Consider the following 25,365-nt stretch of genomic DNA (forward strand, 5'->3'; position numbering starts at 1 on the left):
CCAGTTTGGAGAGTTTTACAGAACACAGTTTTGTGCAAAATTAGATCAAAATTAGCAAATTTTTGAGCTCTTTTACAAAATATTGAAATTTGCATGTAATTTATTTGGCATGGGAAAGAGATACTGAAATAGTGTATTTGAGAACCTTGTGCTGTTAGGTTACTGCATGCCAAGTTTCATGTTCATCACATCGTTAGTCCCTCAGATGTAAGAAGTCAAACTCAGAATTTTTTTTTTGGGTGACAATTTTTTCGAGCAATTTTGCCTTTCTATAACATCTCAGCCAGTATTGCTTCAATGAATGTTAAACTTTACCAATGTTCATCATGGACCTGTGTGAATGTTCACATAAAATTTCAGCGAAATCCACGACAGTCAAGCAGGGAGGCCTAAGTGAGTTAGCACGGAGTGACACAGGAGCAGGAGGATCATTTGGAGAAAGTTGTTGCAATAATAGTAGTAATGAATTACAACAATCTGCTTCCATAAACCATTAAAAAGGAGCACAAGGACATAGGTCAACAACAGATTATGAGCTAATAAATGAAAAGTTAGGTTCAAAGATGTGCATGATTTCAGAGGACGCAATATTAGCTCAGACCTCTATATACGAATAGCAGAGTGTGACCTGCAGAAAAAGTGGAAGATACAAAAACCTCATCAATGCACTCAAATCAATGAAGTGAACTTATTACATTAAAAAATCATAAAACAGTTTTATGCAAAAAGAAGGAAGCATTATCTATTAGGAACTTGTACCGAAAATAATCTGGAGATGCAGTGGCATAACGAAAACAGCAACAGAAGCCCTTGGAGAAAAAAAGAAATAAGAAGTAGAAGAGGTCTGAGGATATGGAACGAGGAAATCAAAGAGATGTTATAACAATATTTGTTTACGGTTCATTTTTATATATTTGCTTTAAAATTTTTGCATATTCATACTATATTTTCAGTATATGTAAAGTAAACTGCATTATACTGGAGGTTGAAGCTCTTTGTATTGTATGTGAATAATGTAAGTAATACACTATGTAAATTGTTTATTATGTTACATAATTTTTTGATGACCTTTCGTATCTAAAAATATTTTGTGCGTATAAATTGTTCATGTTGATGTAACTTTAACAATTTAAGAAATGGTCACACTTAGCAATAATATAAGAAATGGGTGTGTGCTTTTGTTTGAAAGGAAAGACACTCTGGGGAGTGGAAAAGGTGACAAGGGTGCATTCGCATGCTACCTAGAGCAAAAGTAAGACACACAGTCTGTAGGCAGCAGTGACTGAGGCAACACCTTTGCGGAGCAGCAGAAGTTTTGCCTGCAAATTCGTCCAAAATGCCTCAAATGGAGACTGCAAATGGCTTACGGCTATTCATACTGTGTTTCTATTTAACTGCTGGGTAAAATCTTAGGAAAGAATTGAATAATCTGATTTAGTTATCCATAAGACACATCACACGGTCAAATCCTGTAAAAAAGGTAACTCTATTTGTGACAAAGCAAGCTGGGATATTTTTACTTCCCCTCGTTTTGCCATCTGCCACATTAAAATTAATCTTTTTCAATTTTGACTAATTACTGCACTTCCATAAAGAGAAAGGTTGGCCCTCAGTTTTAAAGAATATAACACCAGATCTAATTTTGTGCTTAGTTTTATGTATGTAATTGATTTTCTAATTTATTTTGACTATTATTAGTTAGTATGTTTCATTATAGGGTGAAATCGGTAATTGTTTCGTAACTTAAATTCTATTGTTGACTTATAAACAAATATAAATTCTGTACTAATTATAAACATGTGGGGGAATAACTAATAGTATTCTTAAATGATCTATTTGGCTCTATTTGAAAACATGTTAGCAAAACCAGCCATTAATTAATTCCTAAGTAATTTTCAGTTTCGTCAAAGGTATTGTTTGCATAACTATATATGTTAATTTCATCATTTAAACAAATAATTCAGCTTAACCCTCGCAGTAGAAGAAACTGTCAAAAAGATGCAATTTTTCTATGTATTCAGTTAACTTAATGAGTTAAGCTTTAATTGTAATTTCTGTAAGTTAAACAACGAACAAGGTGTAGTTTCAGCATTTGCTTTGAGAGGATATATAACGGCCCAATTTTTGGTTCTAAGACAATCAGTCCACGGCCGAGTTTCATACAAGACACCTGTGTTGGTTAGAACAACAACAATGCATCAACTTAGCCGTGAATAAAGTGTTACACCAACAGGCCGTGTGTTAAAGCAATGACAGTATCTGTTAAATTTATTTGGAAGACTGTGAACTGTGTGGTCAGGTTGTTACTGCTCATAGACGTTCAACAGAAAACTATTGTAGCAGTATGTAGAGGTTTGCCTGCGGACTATTAATCAGGCTTATTGAAAGTTAAATAATAGTGCACTGGCCATGTGACTGTGTATTACTGGTGGGTGTAAACAGTGAAAGTAAAGAACTGTGAAACGTAACTGTGTACCTGTTGGCTACATTATTTACAGTAGTCAGTGTGGAAATTACAAACCCCATTTTTCAGCCAGTGTAGCAACGCAGTATGTCGACACTGAGGACAATCAATGAAGAAAAAAAGCAAGTGAACATCACATACTGATTAGTTTTTCCTATTGACAGGAATATTCTCCCATAGTGCACTTTAGTTGGAAACTAAACCTAATTTTAGTCAGAGGGTTATACGTGGCTTTTCCCATAACATGATTATTTGTTCTGTTGGGGTATAGTATGTGTGACAACATATAGACAGGGTTTTATGTTATTTAGGTAAAAGCATACTAAATTACTATAGTAGAGGTAGGGTTATACATGACGCCTGGTGACAGTACCATTTACAGAGGTTAAGAGCCCATACATAGTTAAGCACAATTATACATTTTACAGACAGGTAGGATTCTTTTGGAAGAAGTACAAAGGTCTCAGGGGCACGAATTTGTTAAAGCAGTTAAAGAAAAGTACAGCAGTATAAATTATTATATATGTGGTTTAAGCAATTATTAAAAATGTATAAAGATAAGTATATGCAGTATAGAGAAGTGAAGCAGGACGATAAGAGCGATGACACTTCTGTAAACAGTGATCAGGAGCAGGACAGAGAGGTATCAATTTTACTGATGCAGGTAGAAAATATTGATTTTGGGAATGAGACTTCTATGCTGTAAAACCCATCTCAGATTAAAAAAGAAGTAGATTCAGAGGAGGAAGACAAGGAGGTAGACAATAATCAACAAAATGAACAACAACCGATTGATTTGTATGCATTATTACACAATATGCATACACAGCTGATAGCACAAAACAAGAACACTTCAATTCTAAGCAAACAAATATCAGCACAAAATAACTTGCTGGCTCAAAATGAAAAACTTATGAAAACACAGTCTAAAAACACTTAAGAAACAGAGTGAACAAATGGAAAGGAATGACCAAAAGTCAGAAAAAGTTAATAAAAAAATAGGTTTTCTGACTGGGGAACTTATATTAATATGAAGAAAGATGTGAAAGATTTAGGTGAAACTGTTAATAATATACAGGCAGAAATTGTGGACATTAATGACAGGTTTGAAACCAAAGTAGAGAAAATACAGAAACAGGTTGAGCCTATGGTAGAGTCGAAGGTTGAGGAAAAGTTTTCCTATGTTAAGAAATCAATAACGGAAGTGAATGAAGAACAGATTTCTCAACTGAGACTGTTCAAGTGACTGAGAAAAACCTAGAAAGGAAAGTAGAGCTTAGCGAAGAGAAGTGTTGGCAATAACACTTCTAGTATACAAGAAAAAATCAGTGACATAGAAAGAAAGATTATGTGTAATGGCCCTTATGTGGTAGACAGAACACCAATTTACAAGGTACTAGAGGACGAAGAAAAATTCGACACTTACCGAAAACACAGTGGATTATCCCCTGTGGATTTTATTAAGGACTGCGAAAGGCTATTTCCTGAAAATATCTCAGAACAGGCAAAAGTAAATATCATAATTAGTGGTTTAGAAGGAGATGCTAGACGATGGGGAATTACCTCAAGCACTAAAGCAATGACCTTCAGTAATTAACTTAAGGAGTGAAGAAATGACCTTCAGTGAATTAAGACAGAAATGTCTGGATGAGTATTGGTCCGAGTAGATATAAAATAGGCTCTGGCACGAGTTTTTTATGGTGAGAATGTTCGAAGGTAAAGGCCAAATGAACATTAAAGAATTTTGTGTCATGGTATAGGAGATTGGCTCACTTAAGGAATTTAAGGACTGATTCCGAAATCATATGGGAACTCTGGAAGATATTACCTAAAGATTCCAAAAGATATGTAGACAGTAACCACCAAACTTTCTTTTCATTTTTAGAAGAAGTGACTGACAAAGACCACTGGCAAGAAAACAATTTTCGTCAGAATAATAACCGCCGGAATGAAAGGAACGATCGGAATGACAGCAATCATGAGCAACGTGATAATCTGTATCAGGTTAATACTGTTCAAAGAGGAAGAGGAAGATTTTCCTCTAACCATCGTGGAAGAGGACTAAGGCCATGAAATAAGTCCCATACGGAGTAGTTAAACTAAATAATGTGAACGTTGAGCGTCGGATGGATGCGAGAACAAGATACAGGAGGCCCAAACGCAAGAAATATTCTTAACGAAGACAGAGAATCTTCGATACGCTCAACTATGGTGCATATGAGAGGCCGGGCACTAGGCCTACCACCAGAAAGTATCAATTATTAGTCCCACTGATTTTTGGTGTTTAGAGCAGATGCTGTTGGAAGTTATGGAGGAAAGGCTGCCCTCTGTTACAAATTAGGTCACAAAATTAGGCAAACATTGTCTAATACAGCACAATACGAATTAGTGGAAAAACAGTACTTTGGGTGCAACATTCTGGAGAACCATTGAAGGACTACGTTAATAGAATTAAAAATGGTGCTCAAAGTTTACAGAGGAACAGATCTTGAACTACATACGTTGAAGTAATGTACCAAACTGATAGAACATGAACAATGTTCAAGAGTCATCCAGGGAATTTTGTACAACTAGATCAATTGATTTAGCAAGTTGAGGCTGTACGGAAACCTGATAGGAAGCAGTGAGAAGGGAATGGTTCGACATTATCAAAGGAGAAGGATGAAGGACCTCTGGCTATGGAGCAGACTTGGAATACCATTAGATTTGTTGGTTGATTTGTGGGAGGGGACCAAACAGCGAGGTCATCCGATCCATCGGATTGGAGAAGGATGGACAAGGAAGTCGGCTGTACCCTTTCAAAGGAACAATTCCAGCTTTTGCATGAAACAATTTAGAGAAATCATGGAAAATCAAAATCAGGGTAGCCGGACATGGATTTGAACCATCGTCCTCCCAAATGACAGTCCAGTGTGCTAGCCACTGCGCCACCTAACTTCCGGGAGTACCATTAGATGATTCAGCTGTTACCAAATGGACATCTAGCTGTGGACTGTCGGGTTAAGGGTAAAAAGAACAACAGACAATAGCGGAGAAAGAGTGCTGGGGTGTTATAGGATTATTTCAGCACCGAGTTCTCGCATCCCTTTTAGTTGCCATGTTCCTTTTACATGTGCTAGTGATCAATGGAGAACTAGTATGTGCACTGCTCCATATGAGCAGTTCTGTGATGGTTGGTTGGTTGGTTGGTTGGTTGGTTGAAGAGAGGGGGGAAAGGGACCAAAGTGCTTGGCCATCAGCCCCTTGTTCCTAATAAACAATTCCACAAGGGAAAGAAGAAAACAAAAGACACATACAGCACAATACCGAAAGGAAGGAAAAACCAAAAGAATGAAGCAAAGGCAACAAACACTTAAAGGAACAAAAGAGGACAAGAAAACAACAGAGAAACACAAGAAACAGTTAGAGGAGATTAAAACAAGAAAGCAGATTACCATGGCTGGCCATCCACAAGAATAAAAAGAAGAAACCAGCCACTTCACAATACATCAAAACCGCCAACCTTAAAGCACTAGGGGAGAGATAACAGAGGGACAAACGATAAGTGCTAAAACTTATATAGAAGGATAAAACACCCCCCCCCCATGCATAAAACCTAAAACTAGATCAGCCGATAAGGCATTGTCTGCTAAAATTAACTGTAATGAGTCCAGTAAACAAAGTTTAAGATGTAGGGCAGCCAAAGAAGGACAGCTTAAAAGTATTTGGGCCACTGCGAACCACGCATCGCACTGTCACTGAGTTGGTTCTTCACAGCGCAGGAGGTAGCTGTGGGTCACACGAGTGTGGCCAATGCGGAGCTGGCAGAGAACCACAGAGTCCATAGGAGAGGCCCTCATCGAGGACTTCCACACATTCTTAGTCTCCTTAATGGCATACATTTTTTTGTGCATACTGAGGTTATGCCGTGCCGTCTGCCAAAGCTGAAAAACCTTGCAGTGTAATAATGAACGTAGATCAGTTACAGGGATGCCAATCTCCAGAAGTGGTTTCCGTGTAGCCTGTTTGGCCAGCCTGTCAGCAAGTTCATTTCCTGGAATTCCGATGTGACCTGGGATCCACACAAACACCACTGAACGACTGAACCGTTTTAAGGCATAGATGACCTCTCCTGGATAGTCGCTACCAAAGGATGGTGAGGGAAGCACTGGTCAATAGCTTGGAGGCTGCTCAAGGAATCAGTACAAAGAAGAAATGACTTGCCAGGGCATGAGCGGATGTGCTCAAGAGCACGAGATATGGCTGCTAGCTCTGCAGTGAAACCACTGCAGCCATGTGGCAAGGAGTGCTGTGCAATATGTCCTCCATGTACATACGCGAAGCCGATGTGACCATCAGGCAGCGAGCCGTCACTGTAAACTGCTTCATGGCCCGGTACATGTCAAGAATCGAGAGGGAGTGACAGCAGGGAGAGCCACAGGATTAACTGAGTCCTTAGGGCCATGGGAAGGTCCAGGCGAAGCTTCAGCCTAGGTCTACACCATGGAGGTGTATGGGAATGGACCTCGAGTACAGGTGGTAAAGGGGAGGACTCCAGTTCAGACAGAAGGGACCGGACGCAAAGCGCAATCATAAGCCCTGACCTGGGCTGCCGATGCGGGAGTTGAACTGCTGTGGTTGGGAAAAGGAGACTGTAATTCAGATGCTCAGAAGAATTATGAATGTGTGCAGTGTAATTGGTGAGCAGTTGTGCACGTCAGGTCTGCAATGGAAGAACTCCAGCCTCCACCAGTATGCTTGTCAATGGACTCGTCCTAAAAGCTCCTGGCGCTAAGAGAACTCCGCAGTGGTGCACTGGGTCAAGTAAATGCAATGCTGAGGGCACCGCCGAACCATAAACCACACTCCCATAGTCAAGGTGGGATTGAACAAAGGCTCTGTAGAGCTGCAACAGTTAGAGCGGTCTGCACCCCAGTTGGTGTTGCTCAGGCAGCAGAGGGCACTGAGGTGCTGCTAGCACTTCTGCCTAAGCTGATGAAGGTGAGGAAGCCAAGTCAATCGAGCATCGAAAACTAGTCCTAAGTATCGATGTGTCTCCACTGCCGTGAGTGGATTGTCATTATGGTAAAATTCTGGTTAAGAATGAACGGTACGACACCAACAGAAGTGCATGACACACAACTTAGGGGCTGAAAACTGGAAGCCGTGGGCTAGATCCCATGACTGCACCTTGTGGATGGCTCCCTGTAGGTGATGCCCAGCTACACCAGTACTGGAGGAGCAGTACGAAATGCAGAAGTCGTCTGCATACAGAGAAAGTGAGACCGACAGCCCTACATCTGCTACTAGACCATTTATGGCCACTAAAAATAGAAAGACACTCAGTACAGAGCCCTGCGGGACTCTATTCTCCTGGATATGGTCGGCAATATGGGAGGCACCAACTTGGTATGGACAGTACGGAGCGACAGGAAGTTTTGTATAAAAAGCAGGAGTGGCCCCCTGGGACCCTACTCATATAAAGTGACACAGATACGATGTTGCCAGGTTGTGTCACATGTTTCCTGTAAATAAAAAAAAGACAGCAACCAGGTGTTGGCGCCTGGAAAAGGCAGTTCGAATGGCAGACTCAAGGGACACAAGATTATCAGTGGTAAAGCAACCCTGGCGGAAACCACCCTGGCATGGAGCCAGTAGGCCACATGACTCCGGGACCCAAACCAACCACCGACACAACATATGTTCTAGCAGCTTACAAAGAATGTTGGTGAGGCTGATGGGCCGATAGCTATCCACATCAAGTGGGTTTTTATTGGTCTGAGCACTGAATGATGGTGCTCTCCCACCATTGCGATGAAAATGTGTCACGACACCAGATCCAGTTGAAGACGATGAGGAGATGTCGCTTGTAGTCGGACGAGAGATGTTTAATCATCTGACTGTGGATCCGATCTGGCCCTGGAGATGTATCAGGGCAATGTGCAAGGGCAATGAGGAGCTCCCACTCTATAAATGGGGCATTATAGGGTCCATTGTGGTGTGCAGTGAACGAGAGGACTTTCCCTTCCATCTGCCATTTGATGGGGCAAAAGGCTGGGGTGTAGTTATCCAATGCAGAGGCGCGAGCATAGTGCTCAGCAAAGTGCTAGGCAATCGCGTTGGCGTTGGTAGATAACACACCATGATGTTAATGCCAGGGACACCTGTAGGGGCTCAGTACCAGAAAACACATCTGATCTTCGTCCAGAATTGGGAAGGTGACGTATGGCACCCAATGGTCGAGACGTACCTCTCCCAACACTCCTGTTACAGTCTTTTTATAAGCTGACTAACACGGGCACAGAGCCGTTTAAAAGCTATTAGGTGCTCCACAGAAGGGTGCCATTTATGTCGCTGTAGAGCCTGCTCTTTAATGGCCTCAGCAACTTCCGGTTAGCAACGAGGCACTGTCTTTCACTAAGGGCACCCTGAGGAACAAGGGATCACATTTTCCGCTACAGAAACGATTGTTCTAGTGACCCTCCCAACCACCACATCGATACCACATCGATGGTACCATGTGGGGGGTATTCAACGGTGACAGCAGAGGTGAAAGCTTCCCAGTCTGCCTTATTTAAAGCCCATCTGGGTAGGCATCCATGGGCATGATACTGGGGGAGTGTCAGTATGATGTGGAAGTGGTCACTACCATACAAGTCATCAAGGGCTCTTCAATAGACAGATGGGAGAAGTCCTGGGCAGCAAAGTGATAAGTCAATGGTCAAGTAACTACCATGAGCCACACTGAAATGTATGAGGGCCCAGTAGTTAAGAGACAGGTCGAGCTAAGACAGTAAATTTTCGACATCTCTACCCTGGCGAGTAAGTATCGTACCACCCCACAAGGGGGTTATGAGCATTAAACTCTCCTAAAAGTAGGAAAGGTTTACAGAGTTGATGAATCAGTGCAGCCAATACATTCAGGGGTACTGCAACATCTGGAGGAAGATATGCGTTGCAGGCAGTTATTTCCTGCGTCCTCCTCATTCTGACAGCCACAGCTTCAAGAGGAGTTCGAAGGGGCACAGGTTCACTACATACTGAGTTCAGGACATAGACGCAAACTCCACCTGACACTCTATTATATTCGCTATGGTTCTTGTAATATCCCCTATAGCCGCGGAGGGCAGGGGTTTGCATTGCCAGAAACCATGTTACCTGGAGAGAAATGCAGAAAGCAGGTGTAAAACTTAACAGCTGCCATAGCTCAGCCAGGTGGTGGAAAAAACCGCAGCAATTCCAGTGGAGGATGACGTTATCGTGAGACTGGGAAGGCATGAAGCGCTCAAGGAGGCAGTTTGCACCTCAGGGTCACCTGCTGCCACCAACTGAGTACCCGTTCGATCAACAGCCATTGTGTCTGAGGGTTCAGCGAGATCTAGATCCGCAGGGGACGCCAGAATCTCCACGTCATCCTCAGACACAGAGCTTGTAGGCAGTGGTAGTAGTGATGGTATTGGTGCCATCGCAATGTCTGGGATCTTCTTCTTTTTGGGTTTCTCTCGCTGCTCCTTTGGTTCATCTTGCTGGGAGGGCTTCACTGAGTCAGTCTCAGGGACTGAGGAGGACCATGAAGCCCTATGACAAGCTGCCTGTGGCTGCTTCAGCCACTGGCATGAGTCCGCTTTGCCACTGGTAGGAACCTGGGAAGGGAGTGACCCAAGGGGACCCCTTCCTAGCGAGAGGACCTGAAGAAGACTAGCGCTTCTCCAGCAGAGAAGTGGGGACTGCTGTCCCCAATGGTGCGGGAGCAACAGGAAGGGAAGTGCCCTCCATCATCAAGGGGGCCAGTGTTGTCTTATGGCTCTGAGAGCCGACTGGAACGGGTGGGGGAAATTAGTTCAAATGGCTCTGAGCACTATGGGACTTAACTTCTGAGGTCATCAGTCCCCTAGAACTTAGAACTACTTAAACCCAACTAACCTAAGAACATCACACACATCCATACCCGAGGCTGGATTCGAACCTGTGACCGCAGCGGTCGCATGGTTCCAGACTGTAGCGCCTAGAACCGCTCGGCCAACCCGGCCGGCAATTGATGCAACAGATGGGGCTGGAAGAGTAGTTATAGCGGTGGCATAAGATGTCACGCACACAGAATGGAGGCTTTCAAAATTCCTCTTAGCCTCAGTGTAGGTCAGTCAGTTCACGGTCTTGTATTCCATGATTTTCCTCTCTTTCAGTAAAAGCAGTCTGGCGAGCAAGATGAATGATGCTCTTCGCAGTTGACACAGATGGGAGGTGGGGCACATGGAGTATTGGGATGCAAAGGACATCCACAATCTCGACAAGTGATGCTGGAATTACAGCGGGAAGCCATATGGCTGAACTTCCAGCACTTAAAGCAATGCATCAGGGGAGGGATATATGGCTTGACATCACAGCAGTAGACGATCCCCTTGACCCTCTCGGGTAATGTGTCTCCCTCGAAGGTCAAGATGAAGGCACCAGTGGCAACCTGAGTATCCCTTGAACCCCGATGGACGCACTGAATGAAATGAACACCTCACCACTCTAAATTGGCAAGCAGCTTGTTGACAGACTGCAAAATAAGGTCCCTGTGGAATATAATACCCTGGACCATAGTTAAGCTCTTATGGGGTGTGATAGTAACAGAAACTGCCCCCAGCTTGTCACCAGCAAGTAATGCCTGTGACTGGGCAGAAGTGGCTGCTTTTATCAAGACTGACCCTGACCACATTTTGGACAATCCCTCCACCTCCCCAATCTTGTCCTCTAAATGCTCTACAAAAAACTGAGGCTTCATCGACACAAAGAGTTCTTCATCAGCTCTCATACATATTAGGTACCAGGGTGAATAAGATTTGCTGCCATCCTTAGCCTGGCGTTCCTCCCATGGTGTGGCCAGGGAGGGGAACAATTTGCGGTCATACTTTCGTGCATTAAATTGAGCCCTTGAACACTTAAAGAGACTGCTGGTGGTTGAATACTAGCAAGACATGATGTATTATGCTTCATGGCGTGTCATCTGCCCTGATGCCATCCATTCCTACCAGGGGACCTCACCACGGGTGCCAACCAGCCGCAGCAAAGGCCACATGGCAGGATGCCCATTGCTGGGAGTCCCGAGACCCCAGGGTGATGGGCATCTACTCCTTGGCATACATGGTGAGTTAACAGTGCAGGCATCAGCATAGTGATCCCTGTGTGGTCAGGGGGCTACAACCAACAGAGTACACGGCAGTCCCACCACAACGGACTGGCTACCGTGCTGGATATCGGGTGTCAGCAAGTAAACAAGTCCATTATCATTGACAGTGCAGAAAACGATATGCTACACAGTGGATGGAGGAAAATGCACCCAGGAGGGTGACCTCACCCAACAGCTGGAGAATGAGCGGAAGTGAAGATCCACGTCGACAAAGGATGTGAAAGGTCTCAGTACACGATGCACCACATAAGACACCCTTCCCCCATTGGCTCAATCTTCAGGAAAATTTAGAAGAATGGAGGTCAAATCCTACAGGGAACTGTCACATAAAGGACGAAACATGAGAGACTCCTTTTAATCACCTCTTATGATAGGCAGGAATACCTCAGGTCTATTCTAATCCACAGGAGGGAGTTCTGTGACTTTTTATCAGTTAGGATTTTTATATGTTGCCTAAGGTTATTTGTAAATTTGTGGCATTATCCAGGGGAGGTGAACCGCATAAGATGGCCAGTTCTAGCAAAATACTGTTGTTGGGTGATCTGATTCTCAAGTTTCATACACATTATTTCACAGGGCCATTTAAGATCAAGGTCACTCAAGGCACTATCAGTTTTGGTAATTTCTGGGACAGATTTTGTTCGTCATGTATTGGCACAAGAAAAGATTTTTCTTCGACTTTGCATCATGAACGCTTACATAATTTTATTAACATGTTGGTTACTCAGATGAGCATCCAGTAGTTAAGAATATTGCTACTCTAGTGTCATCTTATGACTTGAGTCATCTGAATCCAGGGCAGCGTTAACTGTTGGAAAATTTGTGCAAAGAATTAATCGCCTCAGACTTGTAAGGTGCAGGGAGCGTAAAAGCAAACTAACTGACACAATTCCAGTCAAGCATATTCCTTGTCAATTGTCTCTCCTGCGAAAATGACAACTAAAGGTTGCAGTTGATAACATGCTATGGGAAGGAGTTATAAGACCCTCCAAATCTCCATGTTCTTCAACTATTTCCCTGGTCCCGAAATCACATGGGGTGGGGTGCAACTTCTTGTAGACTACTGCACCTTCAAAAAGAATATTGTTCTACAATCCTTTCCATTACCTAACACACCCATGTTTTTCATGGTTTCAAAAAGCAAAAGTGTTTACCACCTTAGATACTAATCAGGCTTATTTCCAACTGCTCTTGGCTGAAGAGCCAAAGCCAGTAAACACTTTTACGGAAGATCAAAATATTTTTGAATTCAACTGGGTCCCCTTTTGGCCTGCTGACTAGAGTGGTACTGTTATCTCATATTTTGGATACGTATTTTCAATATAAAGCCTAACTGCAAAGATGATCTTGTAATTTCTGATCAAAATTTCCAGGAGCATCTAGGCAATATGACGGAGGTTCCTAAGTGATGTGAGAAGCTGAGCTCACAGTTAAGTCATCTAAAGTACAACTTGCTAGTCCAAGATCTCCTTTCTAGGGCAATGTTTCACCTGTGGGAATTAACATCAACCAGAAATGGATAGGAGCAATTTACATTGCCCCTGCCTAAGAATGTGAATGCAGTGGCTTACTTCATAGGCATGCCAAACTTTTTCCAGAAATTAACCCTGAATTTCACCTAGTTATTCATATCACTTAATGAGCAAAAGAAAAAGTGGAGAAAATTTGAGATGAGTACTTCTCAGAAGGCACCATCTGAAGCCTTCAAGACCATGCTGGCAAAAGATCCAATTCTGGCAATGCCCAATTTTGAGAAGGAATATATCGTCCAAGCAGATGCATCTACATCTAGGCTTGCTGCTGTGCCCCCTTCAAAAACATTCAATCTGAAGGCACCCTCTAAACTGTGTGTCTCATGGTTTTTCCACTCTGGAAGTAAAATACTCCAGGTATAAATTAGAGGCTTTGGCAGTGTTGTTTGCCCTAGGAACATTCAAGATGTATTTAAGGCAACAAATATTCCAACTAGAAACTGACAACCAAGGACTTACTTAGATGCTCATGATGTCAACGCGCATGGAACATATTGCCAGATGGGCATTAAGGATCTCAGATTTTCATCTGAAAGTTAAACACATCTGTGGAACAGAAAATGTAGCTTATGATCTTAGTCATATGCTTAGAGGGGGATAATTTGAGGGATACAACGAAATTCAGTTCACTGACACAGAATCAGACAATTTTGATGAGGCATCAGTTCCTCCTCAAGGATTAGCAGCACAAGAAGATGTCAACCCAGAGCTGTCTCCAATTAAGGAGTGGTTAAAAAAAAAGGGCAAATCTGTAGGACCATATCTTATAAGGGGGAAAAATCTTGTGTTGCTTGACTCAGGGATGTCAGGGAGATGAGACTGTATGACCATCTGAATTGGAGGCACCCAAATGAGGCCACTTGGGCAATTACAAAATCAGGATGACGACTCATGAAAACTTTATTTGGAAAAGTATGGAGAAAGAAATTAGGAAGTTAATGCAATAATTTAAGGTGTGTTGTTTGCCTACTCTGAATACCTGCCAAGGACTGCTGGTCTCTAGCCTCTTGAGTGCTGATGTATAAAATGTATACTGATTATTTTGGTCGATTTTCATAGTAATGGGAGGGGAACCAATTTGCATTAGTTTGTTAGATGCATGTAGGCATTTTTGTTGCTTAATTCCCACTAAGAATGTCATTGCACCGAACACTATTAAGTGTTTTCAGGCAATATTCGATATCTTTGGACTATGTAGAACTTTCATATCAGAAAATGTTTTCAAAGTGGTTGAACTTATGTGCAATGCTCATGATCATCACTCTAAGTGGGATAATTTATTTTCTGGGCTAAGTTATGCGTTGAAGACAAACTATTCATGAGACACACAGAAAAAAGTCTGGCAAACTTTACGTTTTCATTTAAATCCAACTTCCCCATTCCCAACTATGGTCCCTCAACAATTTATAACCAGAAAAGATCAATGCTATGCAAATCTGTGAGATGCGGGTATGAGGATAGAGAAATTTGAAAATGAGCCATGAAAAAATGTAGGCAGACAGACCACAACACTGAAGTCAAGTGATTAGGTATTTATAAAACAAGTTTTGGTGCTGTACGTCAAGGGGCCAGATAAGGTTATGGGCGAGCTTTTTTCAAGTTTTGTATGTGCTGTTCAGATCGTTAAGTTTCTCACCCAGGTCACAAGACACACAAAAGGCAAAATTTGCAGCGCACTTCTCCCAAACCAAACATATTTAGGGGTGGCTTCACCCGAATGGAACTAAAATGTGTTATGTGGGTTCATGACTGTAACATCTGTCTCAAGAGCTGAAGATTCCTTAAACAGTTTGTACAGTGTAATTTATTACCTCTAGAAGTGGCTGCTAACAATGATGGGATAATCCTTGTTGAATATTTTAGAGGCCCAATACATGGAACTTTATTTTTATTCTTGTATTTAATGGCTCAGTTTTGTTTAAAATTAATACTTGTAATTTACTAAGTCATTTAAGCCAATTGTGCACGCTTGTTAACCCTGTCTTGTAAGGAAGTAAGGAAGGTAGAAATGAAGACTGGGTTTAATGTGCTATACACAGTGAGGTCATTAGGAGTAGAGCACAAGCTTGGATTGTGTCAAGGATGGTGTAGGAAATCGGCTGTGCTCTTTCCTGGCATGATTTAGGGAAATCACAGAAAACCTAAATCTGGATGGTCAGACGCATGTTTGAATCATCATTCTCTCAAATGTGAATTCAGTGTGCTAATCACTGCGCCACCTAACTCATTGCTGTCTTGTAAATCAGCTGGCAGCGTTAATTTGCTGTAGCCTAATATGGTGAATTATATAAACAAAGTCAAACAATGGACAATACAGAATGGAATTATATAACAGACTGCCTTAAAGATTATGTCTTCTTGGTTATTGTGACAACAGTAAAGGTACTCCCCCTGTCTGTTGTCAACTATGATAATTACTCTGCAATGGACCAAGTTAAACAAATTACTACAAACATTTATATTTTCAGTAGGTTATTTAAATTGTGTGGCTCCATATTGCATATTTTTCCTGGCAACTAATTGGGAATCTTAAGCAATTATTAACGGACCTGTGAGACATCTCAGCCTGATTCTTCCCCCTGCCCTTTGGAGCATATGACAGGGAGGATGTCACAACCCTGTGGCAATTTGAATGCCATGCCAATATGACATGCACACAGTGGCAGTAGGCCATTGAGTTTCGCTGTGTGGTGGCACTGATAAAGCTTGTCCCTGAGAGTGTGCTCTGGAAAACAAAGTTTTTGGATGTGTGCCAAGCACTGAAGTGGACAGACAGCTGCACCCATGCAAGGACAATGGCGTGAAGAACACAACACGATGTTTACAAATTATAGGAAGCTGATTTCTTGTGCCTTGGGATTAATTTATTGTCTGGATATCCTATATGGTTTGGTATATTTCATAAACAGTTGGACAATTGTGAACTCTGTTGGTTAATCGAAGGATTTTTTGTATGTAATTACCACAATTGATTATAATTTTAAATTCTGATTTGTAGTTGAGGAAATGTCTTAACTCATTTATCCTATGATATTTTAATTGATATGTTAAAACTAGCCACTGTAGCCTTATTTGAGTAACCAACAAGCTCTCTGTCCGCATTAATGGCCACCGACAAACTGTGGCCAAAAAACAGGTAAACCACCCTGTAGCTGAACAAGCTGCCAAACATGATACCCCTCATCTCAACGACTGCTTCACAGCCTGTGCCATATGGATCCTTCCCACCAACACCAGCTTTTCCAAATTGCGCAGGTGGGAACTTTCCCTGCAATACATCCTACGTTCCTGTAACCCTCCAGGCCTCAACCTTCGTTAGTCACTGTCCTACCCATCCAGTCCCCACCCTGTTCCCAGTCCAGCTCTACACAGCCGTCATTTCAACGCAACCCAGTCTTTTAATTTCTTTTTTTTTTTTTATTTCTCTCCTTTCTGCTACTTACCCCCTCCCCCATCCACACCTTCTCTCCTACCCTCCGTCTAAATTGCAACACATCACTGTCCGCCACTCCCAACACACTATCCCTCCCCCTTCCCACCCCAGCCTCCTCCTTACCCCCACCCCAGCCTCCTCCTATCATGTACTGGTGCTGCTGCTCGCAGTGTAGTTTCAGCTCTCTGAGACTGCAGATGTGTGTGCAAGTTGCGCTTGCGTGAGTTTGTGTGTGTATGTGTGTCTACTGCTGACAAAGGCCTCAATGGCCAAAAGCTATGATTGTGTGAATCTTTTTATTGTGCCTATCACGACTTGGCATCTCTGCTATATGGTGAGTAGCAAGTTTCCTTCGGAAACTTTCCTTCTCTCGTATTGTTACATTCCATCCTGGATTTTCCATTGTTTGATTTATGAAAATTTGTATCTTTATGATGCGATTCACTCTTTATGTACTATTTTTAGACAGGATTGCTTGAGGATGAGACTGGAAAAAAAAAGAAATATAAATTAATAAAATAAAAACAAAGTGTAGTTTTGGAATGTATATTTCCAAAAAAATACTTTATTAGCTATGAATCCATAAATAAATTCCCCTTCAAAAGTAATGCAGAGGATTATAAGAGATAATAGTGTCAGAGGATGGGAAAGCAGTTAAGTGGCAGGCAGTGCAAGCACATTGGTTATTTGAGTGTCCGCAGGCAGCGCAACCGTCTGATTGACAGTTGCCGTGCTTCAGTTTACAAGCTTCAGAAGAATTGTCATTTGCATACTGCAACTATTGTCATTCTTCCTACAGATGTCTGGCACAGTTAAAATTTTCTCAACCAAATTTATCCATCTTCTCTTCTTTCCTCAAGGATTCAGCTTTGACAAGCTTTGCCCTCTACCCATTCCTTTTTCAGTTGTTTAATGTTTTCTCTTCCCTGAGGTTTTAACTACAGCACCACTTTATTTTGGTATTCCACAAATCTCCACCCAATGAAGCCAGTGACTGTCATTGATACCATAAATACTAAATTCATGATGCAAGTATTTCTCCTTATTTGTTTTGTACAAACTTAAACAGATCTTACAAATCTCATTTCTACTATTTGTATTTGTTGTTTTTCTTTCTTTCTTAACGCCCAAACTTCACTTTCATATAATACGGTAGTTACTGCCATTGTTTTACAGAACTTCAAAGAACTTTCTCTTAGGACTTTATCTGTAAGTAGCTTTCTTTTTGCACAAGAAACTAGTTTATACTTATATTATTAGTGCCATTACACCTGCTAAAAAAGATGTTGTTCTAAACGTAAGTGAACAGTTATTACTTTAATATTGTTTGTAAAGAGTTTTAACTTTTATTTGTTGACAACCATTCTCAGATGAAACACAAGGGCCCAAGGGCCTGCAGCTAGTGTTCTGTCCTTTTAAGTATTATTTGGTAAAACAAAAGGGTACTTTAAAGACTCCTCATGCCCAATTTTTAAAACCATTGAGTTCATACTTCAATTCTCAAAGGACACTGTTGATATAAATATTAAAAAGCACTGGTGACAGTCTATAGCCTTGTTGGAAGTCCATCTTTGTTGTTACTGGAGGACTCAGTCCATCATTCCATTCCATTACAAACTTTGGGTTGGTACACGGGCCACAGCTAACAAGAATACGGGGTATCTGGTGTATCTCTTTTCCTTTAGTATCCTCCACATGTCTTTCCTTCTTAAAAGGCTAAAAGCCTTTCCATTATCTATGAAAGCCAGATAAGTTTCAATATGAACTCCCAGGGATTTTTAATTATACAGTTGACTATCAAAATACTGTCTTCATGTAAGTATCTTGGACCAAAACCACATTGTTACAAGATATCCTTTCCTAAAAACTGGAAAAGTTGAACTGGAAAATCTGGACAACTTTTCCACAATTAAAGAAAAATTACCACACAAAAAGACTATTAAAGAGAAAAACTATGGATGTCCTGAATCAAAACTGAACCCAGTTTTCATAATGATGTAAATAGTACATGTCTTGTGAAGCTCAGCCACCCAGTACAGGTAAAGGAATGTGTGTATTTACATGCAACCTAGTTTAAAACCATTTATATTTGGTAATTTCTTGGCAATTATTCATAATAATGTTAGACAAGACCTCTTTTGTGCAAACATCAAAACACAAAGTTTTTACAGTTGTTGCGCACACTATTTTCTTTCGTTTGCCAGTCTCAGATGTTCCTGGAAGTTCTGTGTTATTACAAGTGCTAAAATTTATTCTCCTTCCTGTGTAACTAAAACTGCCCATACAATGCATTTTCTCCTTACTTTTGTAAAGAGAATGTAGGCCCTTGAAGAGGCTTATGCAGGATAGACTATTATGGAGAGCTGCATCAAACCATTCTTTGAACTGAATACCATAGTAATGATACTTTCTTCCAGGTGTGCTAGTCTCTCAATGAAAGCATGAGAACTGTGAAACTTAGAAGGTAGGGGAGAGGTAAAGCTAAGAGGGAGGGTTGTGAATTGTACATGGTTAACCAAGCCAATAGAACAACTGCCCCAAAAGACAGAGATTCTGGGTTTCAGTCTAGGGAAGGCACACAGTTTTAATGTGCCAGGAAGTTCCGTATTAGTTTAGAGATAAAAGAAGGATAGGCTAGAAGAGGTCAGAAAGGAAGGGCATGTCATTGAGACCCTGGGATGAGATGTCCCCCCCTCATTCTAGCCACCAAGTGACCTACCCTTCCTTTCTAACCTATTTGCTTTCAATGTAATATTAATCTGTTAGCAAGTTTCTTTACCCACATTATTTTGGTAGATGCTTGCTTCTGTACAGGAATAATTTTGCTTTCTTGGCAACAGTGTTTCAAATTTACTTTGAAATATTTTTATTGTGACATTTTTAATTACAATTATTAAATGCAGAATAAAGGAATACAAGTTGTTGTACTTACCAATAATCACAGCCATAAGTTCATGAGAATGAAAAAGTTTCAATATTCTGCCTCCACATACTTTATGGAAGCCTCCATTAAAGGCAGTAAACTGTTTCTCTACACTTTTATTGAGTATGAAGTCAACATACAAGTCAACATATTCACGCCTGATGCATTAGAAAAAAAGAAGAAACATTTTGAATTAAACAATAATATAGTCATACATACAAACATGCATATTTAATAGTTCAATACTTTTGGAAAGATGTAATATTACAACATATCAGTTAATATTAAACAGAGGGAATTTCAAACAATTAATTAAACACTTATCAAGTTGCTGATACAGACTTTATTTAAGTCCACTTTCCAAGTGGATGTGAAAATGGCCTCGGTGTGAAGGCTGAAACCAGTCATTCTCTGAATGCTGAGAAACTGATACGAATTTCACACGATACAGAGGATTCTATACTACCATTTTGAGCCCAAGCACCTTTACTGCACTAGGAACAGAATAATAAGGTGGTATAGTAAAAAAAATAATGTGAAATTATCCTCAAAGCCTATGAAAATGATTTGCTGAGATGCACTAATACAACAGAGTAACATATTTGTGGTGAATATGTTATAAGCAGACTCCTCTCAAGGTGAATTACCAAGTTCTTTCTAGCTACAATAACATTACAGCCTCTGTTTTGCAAAGGAAAAGACTGTACTCATTCAGATTGTGCAACATCTATTGTACAAAGACTAGTAACCCTGCATTGTAAGGTAACTACAGCCATAAATTTTGACATGTCATTCACCTATGTACTGACCCAATACATCCTATTTACAATTTCTAACAATTAGTTTCACTTTACTGACTTGTTTGTGTTCTATTACATTTAAAGCTAGGGAGATCACCATTCTTTAATATCATGATAAAATGTGTGTGAAGTGTCCCAAAACAGATTGTAATTTAGCCATTTAAAAATAAGTAAACTGTAACATTACTCACAGTCAGGAGGCAAAATTCCAGGACTATTAATAGATATATTTAAAAGTAAAGTAATTATTTCTGGGTTTCAGTGGTATCAGTTCCTTCCTCAAAGGAGAAAGAGAGATACACTTTGGAAGATTAGCAGGGAGGGGCAGATCAATCAGACCCAAGCTTTGGAGGTGTCGCCTGTTGTGACAACCAGAGGAGACAAGGATGAAGGGGGAGGTACTACAGAGAACAGCTATTCCTGTGCCTTTTTTAACACATTTTATGTTACAAAACAGACCTGAAATCACTACAGCCATGATTAATTTTATTTTTACAAGTGAAAATTAGTGGTTCTTACATAGAATTATTTTTCTGGAATGCTACTCTCATAAAGCAGTAATCAAACAGAAGGTTGGTTCACACTCGATGGCGATTTACTAGGTATATAGTCACCATAAGTCTATCTGCTCTGATTTGTCCTCGGAACCTCAGCTCATGTAGTCAGATTTCTATTTAAGCTAATTTAAACTTGGAACCATCTATAATTTAAATTGGAATTCGGAATATAATGCAACTTCACTTTTCACATATATAAAGTATCACTGCAAGGAAAAGTAACAAACACTATATAACATTTAACCACTGAAGCTACCAAGCTATATGTTAGTAAGAAAACATCTTAACCCAAGCTTATGCCAGAGTGAACACACATTAATGGGCATCAGCAGTGAAGCATTTTCTCTGGTGTAAGCAGTAGGCAAATATGATGAGATGTTTCCTAGTGTTCCATAGGTTGTAGATCTTTAGGCAACTCAGCAAGGGAAGTTAACACTATCTCTCACCAGGATTTTTCTCTGTGTGAACTGTACGCAGAGCATTCAATGCCACAGCTTCCCCGTCCCCTCATGCACTAACTTTGTTATTTAATGTGATTTCTAAAAGCATGTAATACTGTCAGGAGAATAACATACGAGGGCCGTTCAGAAAGTAACCTCCGGTTGATTTAAAAAAATACACCAAGTTAAATAAAAATATTTTAATATATACATCTTACAACTACATCTTTGCACTATTTTTCTACATAGTCTCCATAGTGATTGAGGCACTTATCGTATCTCTTCACAAGCTTTGAAATTCCTTCTGCATAAAAATCACCCGCTTGTGCCTGGAGCCAGCCTGTGACCGCACCTTTGAGCTCTTCGTCGTCATCAAACCGCTGTGACCCGAGCCATTTCTTCAAATGCATGAAGAGGTGATAATCACTTGGCGCCAGGTCTGGGCTGTAAGGTGGATGGTTGATAACGTCCCACTTGAAGGACTCAAGAAGGGCCGTTGTTCTGCGAGCAGAGTGAGGACGGGCATTATCGTGCAAAAAAACGATACCGAAAGTCAGCATACCACGGCGTTTGTTCTGTATAGCCCGTCGTAACTTTTTTATTGTTTCACAGTACACGTCTTGATTAATGGTCGTACCACGTTCCATGAATTCAACCAACAACACCCCTTTGGCATCCCAAAACACCGTTGCCATCAGTTTTCTGGCAGAAAAATCTTGCGAGGCTTTTCTTGGTTTGGTAGGCGAATTTGAATGTGCCCACATCTTTGATTGTTCTTTTGTCTCAGGGTTCACGTACTTAATCCAGGTTTCGTCACCGGTCACGATTCTGTTTAACAATGGTTCTCCTTCGTCCTCATAACGTGACAGAAAGTCTAATGCAGAGGCCATTCTTTGAGTTTTGTGGTGGTCGGTAAGAATTTTGGGCACCCATCGTGCACAGAACTTACGGTAACCCAATCTTGCTGTCACTATCTCGTACAAGAGAGTCTTAGAAATCTGTGGAAAACCAGTAGACAACTCCGACATTGAGAAACGTCGATTTTCATGAACTTTTGCATCAACTGTCTGAACGAGTTCGTCAGTCACCAATGATGGTCTACCACTCCTCTCTTCATCATGAACGTTTTCTCGTCCACTTTTAAATAAACGTACCCATTCACGGACAACTCCTTCACTCATAACTCTTAGTCCGTACACGGCACAAAGCTCACGATGAATAGCTGCTGCAGAATATCCTTTGGCTGTAAAAAACCTTATGACAGCACGCACTTCACATTTGGCGGGGTTTTCTATTGCAGCACACATTTCAAACTGCCACAAAAACTAAACTAGCGCAGGTACGACGTTCACTCGACCACGGCTTGATGCCGACTGACCTGTTGAGTGCGTGAACGCACAGATGGCGTCGCTACTCCCCCCACAACCCGCACTGTGACCAATTGGAGGTTACTTTCTGAACTGCCCTCGTATTATGTCAAATGAAAACTTTACCTCAGACCTGCTCATTCCCACAGCACAGGTTAAGGTACCCGTAAGTACATCACAGTTGTGTCGCTAATTCTTTAAAACTTGGAACACAGTGTTAGGGTGCCTACCATAATACATTTCATAGTTGAGTAAATGCCCCAGCATTTTCCTTTATACATTGCTTTGCTTACTTATTTACTAACTACATACTCACATCTTGTCTCAATAAAAATCAAACCTATCTGCTGGTGGCCTTATTGAGAAGGGGGCGGGGGCCGATGCCAAGTTCATAGTGTTCACATGCTTTGATCATTTTCCTGTTCACTCCCACAGTCCACACTACAGAAGATTGTTTACTGGCACAAGTGAATGGCTGTGAACACTAAGAAAAACCTTTGGGAATGTCCATTCACACGATTTTTAATGACAGTGACAATTCTTTAAATGTTCAGCAATCTCCATATTTCAACAGATTCAAATAGTATAATTTTGATTACAAACAACACTAACTTGTTCTGTTGAGTAACTGGTATACTTGACCCATCTGCTTTCAAAGGCAAATTTTTAACTTCACCATAAACTTCTCTTGTGATTTCAAATGTGAGGCAAAAGACGTCCTCAATGTCAGGCTCTTCATAATCCAGAAGATCTTGTAGACTCCTACAAAGAAAATTTAATTATCAATTTTACTTTTCTTTCATTTCAAATTAATTTTAGGACAAAACACATATCAGATGCAGCATCATCATTTGTAAAACAAATGAAATCAGTGTTGTTTATTAATTATGATGAAGCAAAAATTACTGAAGAGGCTTTCTTTATACCTCCACAGGACAGGAACAGTCCAAGGACGGTTGACATTCTATCAAGAGTTTAAAAAATTATAAACCAACTACTTCACTAAGACTAGTGTAAGCAGCACCAATCCTCCAACATATTAGACTGCAATGGATTTAGCCACTCTCCAACAACAGAAGAGAGAAAGAATGAAAAATTGAATAGAAAATTTAAAATTAGGTGTACAGAAATGTAAATAAGACAAAAGGAAATCTAAATAGTAATTTAGGATGCTATTGTGTTGCTAGAAATTTGAAAAATAGCAATTACTGAGTTTTAATGCAATCCTGGAAAACTGTGCGTGGAATATACAAACAATGGGAGGATTAAAGATAGCCGACTTAACTACTTACCATGTAGTTTAGGTGTTAAGCAGTAGACTGGCATATAAGCATAACTAGGCTTACACACACACACACACACACACACACACACACACACACACACACAGAGAGAGAGAGAGAGAGAGAGAGAGAGAGAGAGAGAGAGAGAGAGAGAGAGAGAGAATGTTAAGTGTTAGTTCTGAGGAAGTACATTATCTAAAAGCTTAGCTAGGCGTTCACGTATGTTTATGTGCCTGTCTTCTACTTAATGTTTTAACGGTAAATTTTTAATTATATAGTGGGTGATTATCTTTATCCCCTCCACTGGTTGTATTCCACGCAGGACTTCCCAGAAATGTATAGAAGTAAATGAACCGCTGTGACTACCTCCAATTCCTGCTCAATGCCCTCGGCCGTTCCCAGAACATCTTCCCTGAATCTATTTCCTGCCTCACCCTACAACACCCCACACACCCACCCTTCTACATGCTCCCCAAAATCCACAAACCCAATAATCCTTGATGCCCCATTGTGGTTGGTCACTGTGCCCTCACTGAAAAAATTCTGGCCCACACTGACCAATACCTCCAACCAATTGCCCACAATCTAGCCTTGCATGTCAAAGATACCAAGACTTTCTTCACTGATTCTCCACCATCCCCACCCCTTTGCCTTCTGGATCCCTACACATCCCTCATATCATGGTCCGACTGGTATTGAACACTATCTTTCACAATGTTCTTCAGACCTCAGATCCACTACCTCATTTCTCTCATGCACTTTACTAACTGTATCCTAACCCACAACTACGTCTCCTTTGAAGGAAAGGTATACAAAAAAATCCACAGATCAGTCATGGGCTACCAAAGGCACTCTCCTATGCTAACCTGTCTATGGGCCATGTAGAGGAGACCTTCCTAGCCTCCCAAAATGCCAAACCCTTAGTCTGCTTCAGGTTCACTGATGATATCTTCATGATCTGGACTTTGGGCCAAATCACCCTACCTTCCTTCCTTCCCTCACAACCTCAACACCTTCTGTCCTACCTGCTTCACCTGATCCTCCTCAACCCAGTGTGCCACCTTCCTAGACGTTGACCTTGTTCTCTCTGATGGCTCCATCCACACATCTGTCAACATTAAATCCACTAACTACCAACAGTACCAGCATTTTGAAACATCCCATCCCTTTCATATAAAAAAAAAACCCTCGAATACAGCCTGGCCACCTGGGGATGGAATGTCTACAGAGACAAGAACTCCCTAGCTCAGTAAGCTGAGGATCTCATCGACAGGCACTATCCCCCGGACCTAGTCTGCAAACAGATCTTCCATACCTTTCCCCTCACACTCCCAGTCCTCCCGCCACCTCCAAGAACAAGCCACAAGAGTGTCCCTTTTGTCACCCAGTACCACCACTGACTGGAACAAATGAAC

General features: G+C 41.1%; 1 protein-coding gene across 4 annotated transcripts in view; it reads right to left on the reverse strand.

Annotated features, from left to right (window-relative positions):
• The window catches only part of LOC124722968 (probable E3 ubiquitin-protein ligase HERC4), a 226,555-nt gene that overhangs the window by 12,274 nt on the left and 188,916 nt on the right, over positions 1-25,365 (reverse strand). For all 4 annotated transcript variants that reach the window (XM_047248172.1, XM_047248237.1, XM_047248297.1 and 1 more), the window contains exons 19-20: positions 23,280-23,429; positions 19,513-19,661 (exon numbers count right to left, since the gene is read on the reverse strand). In XM_047248172.1, coding sequence (XP_047104128.1) covers positions 19,513-19,661; positions 23,280-23,429 — 299 coding nt within the window. The remainder of the gene's footprint in view (positions 1-19,512; positions 19,662-23,279; positions 23,430-25,365) is intronic.

This window comes from Schistocerca piceifrons, chromosome 1 (assembly GCF_021461385.2).
Source record: "Schistocerca piceifrons isolate TAMUIC-IGC-003096 chromosome 1, iqSchPice1.1, whole genome shotgun sequence".
In the NCBI taxonomy this organism is placed as follows: domain Eukaryota; kingdom Metazoa; phylum Arthropoda; class Insecta; order Orthoptera; family Acrididae; genus Schistocerca; species Schistocerca piceifrons.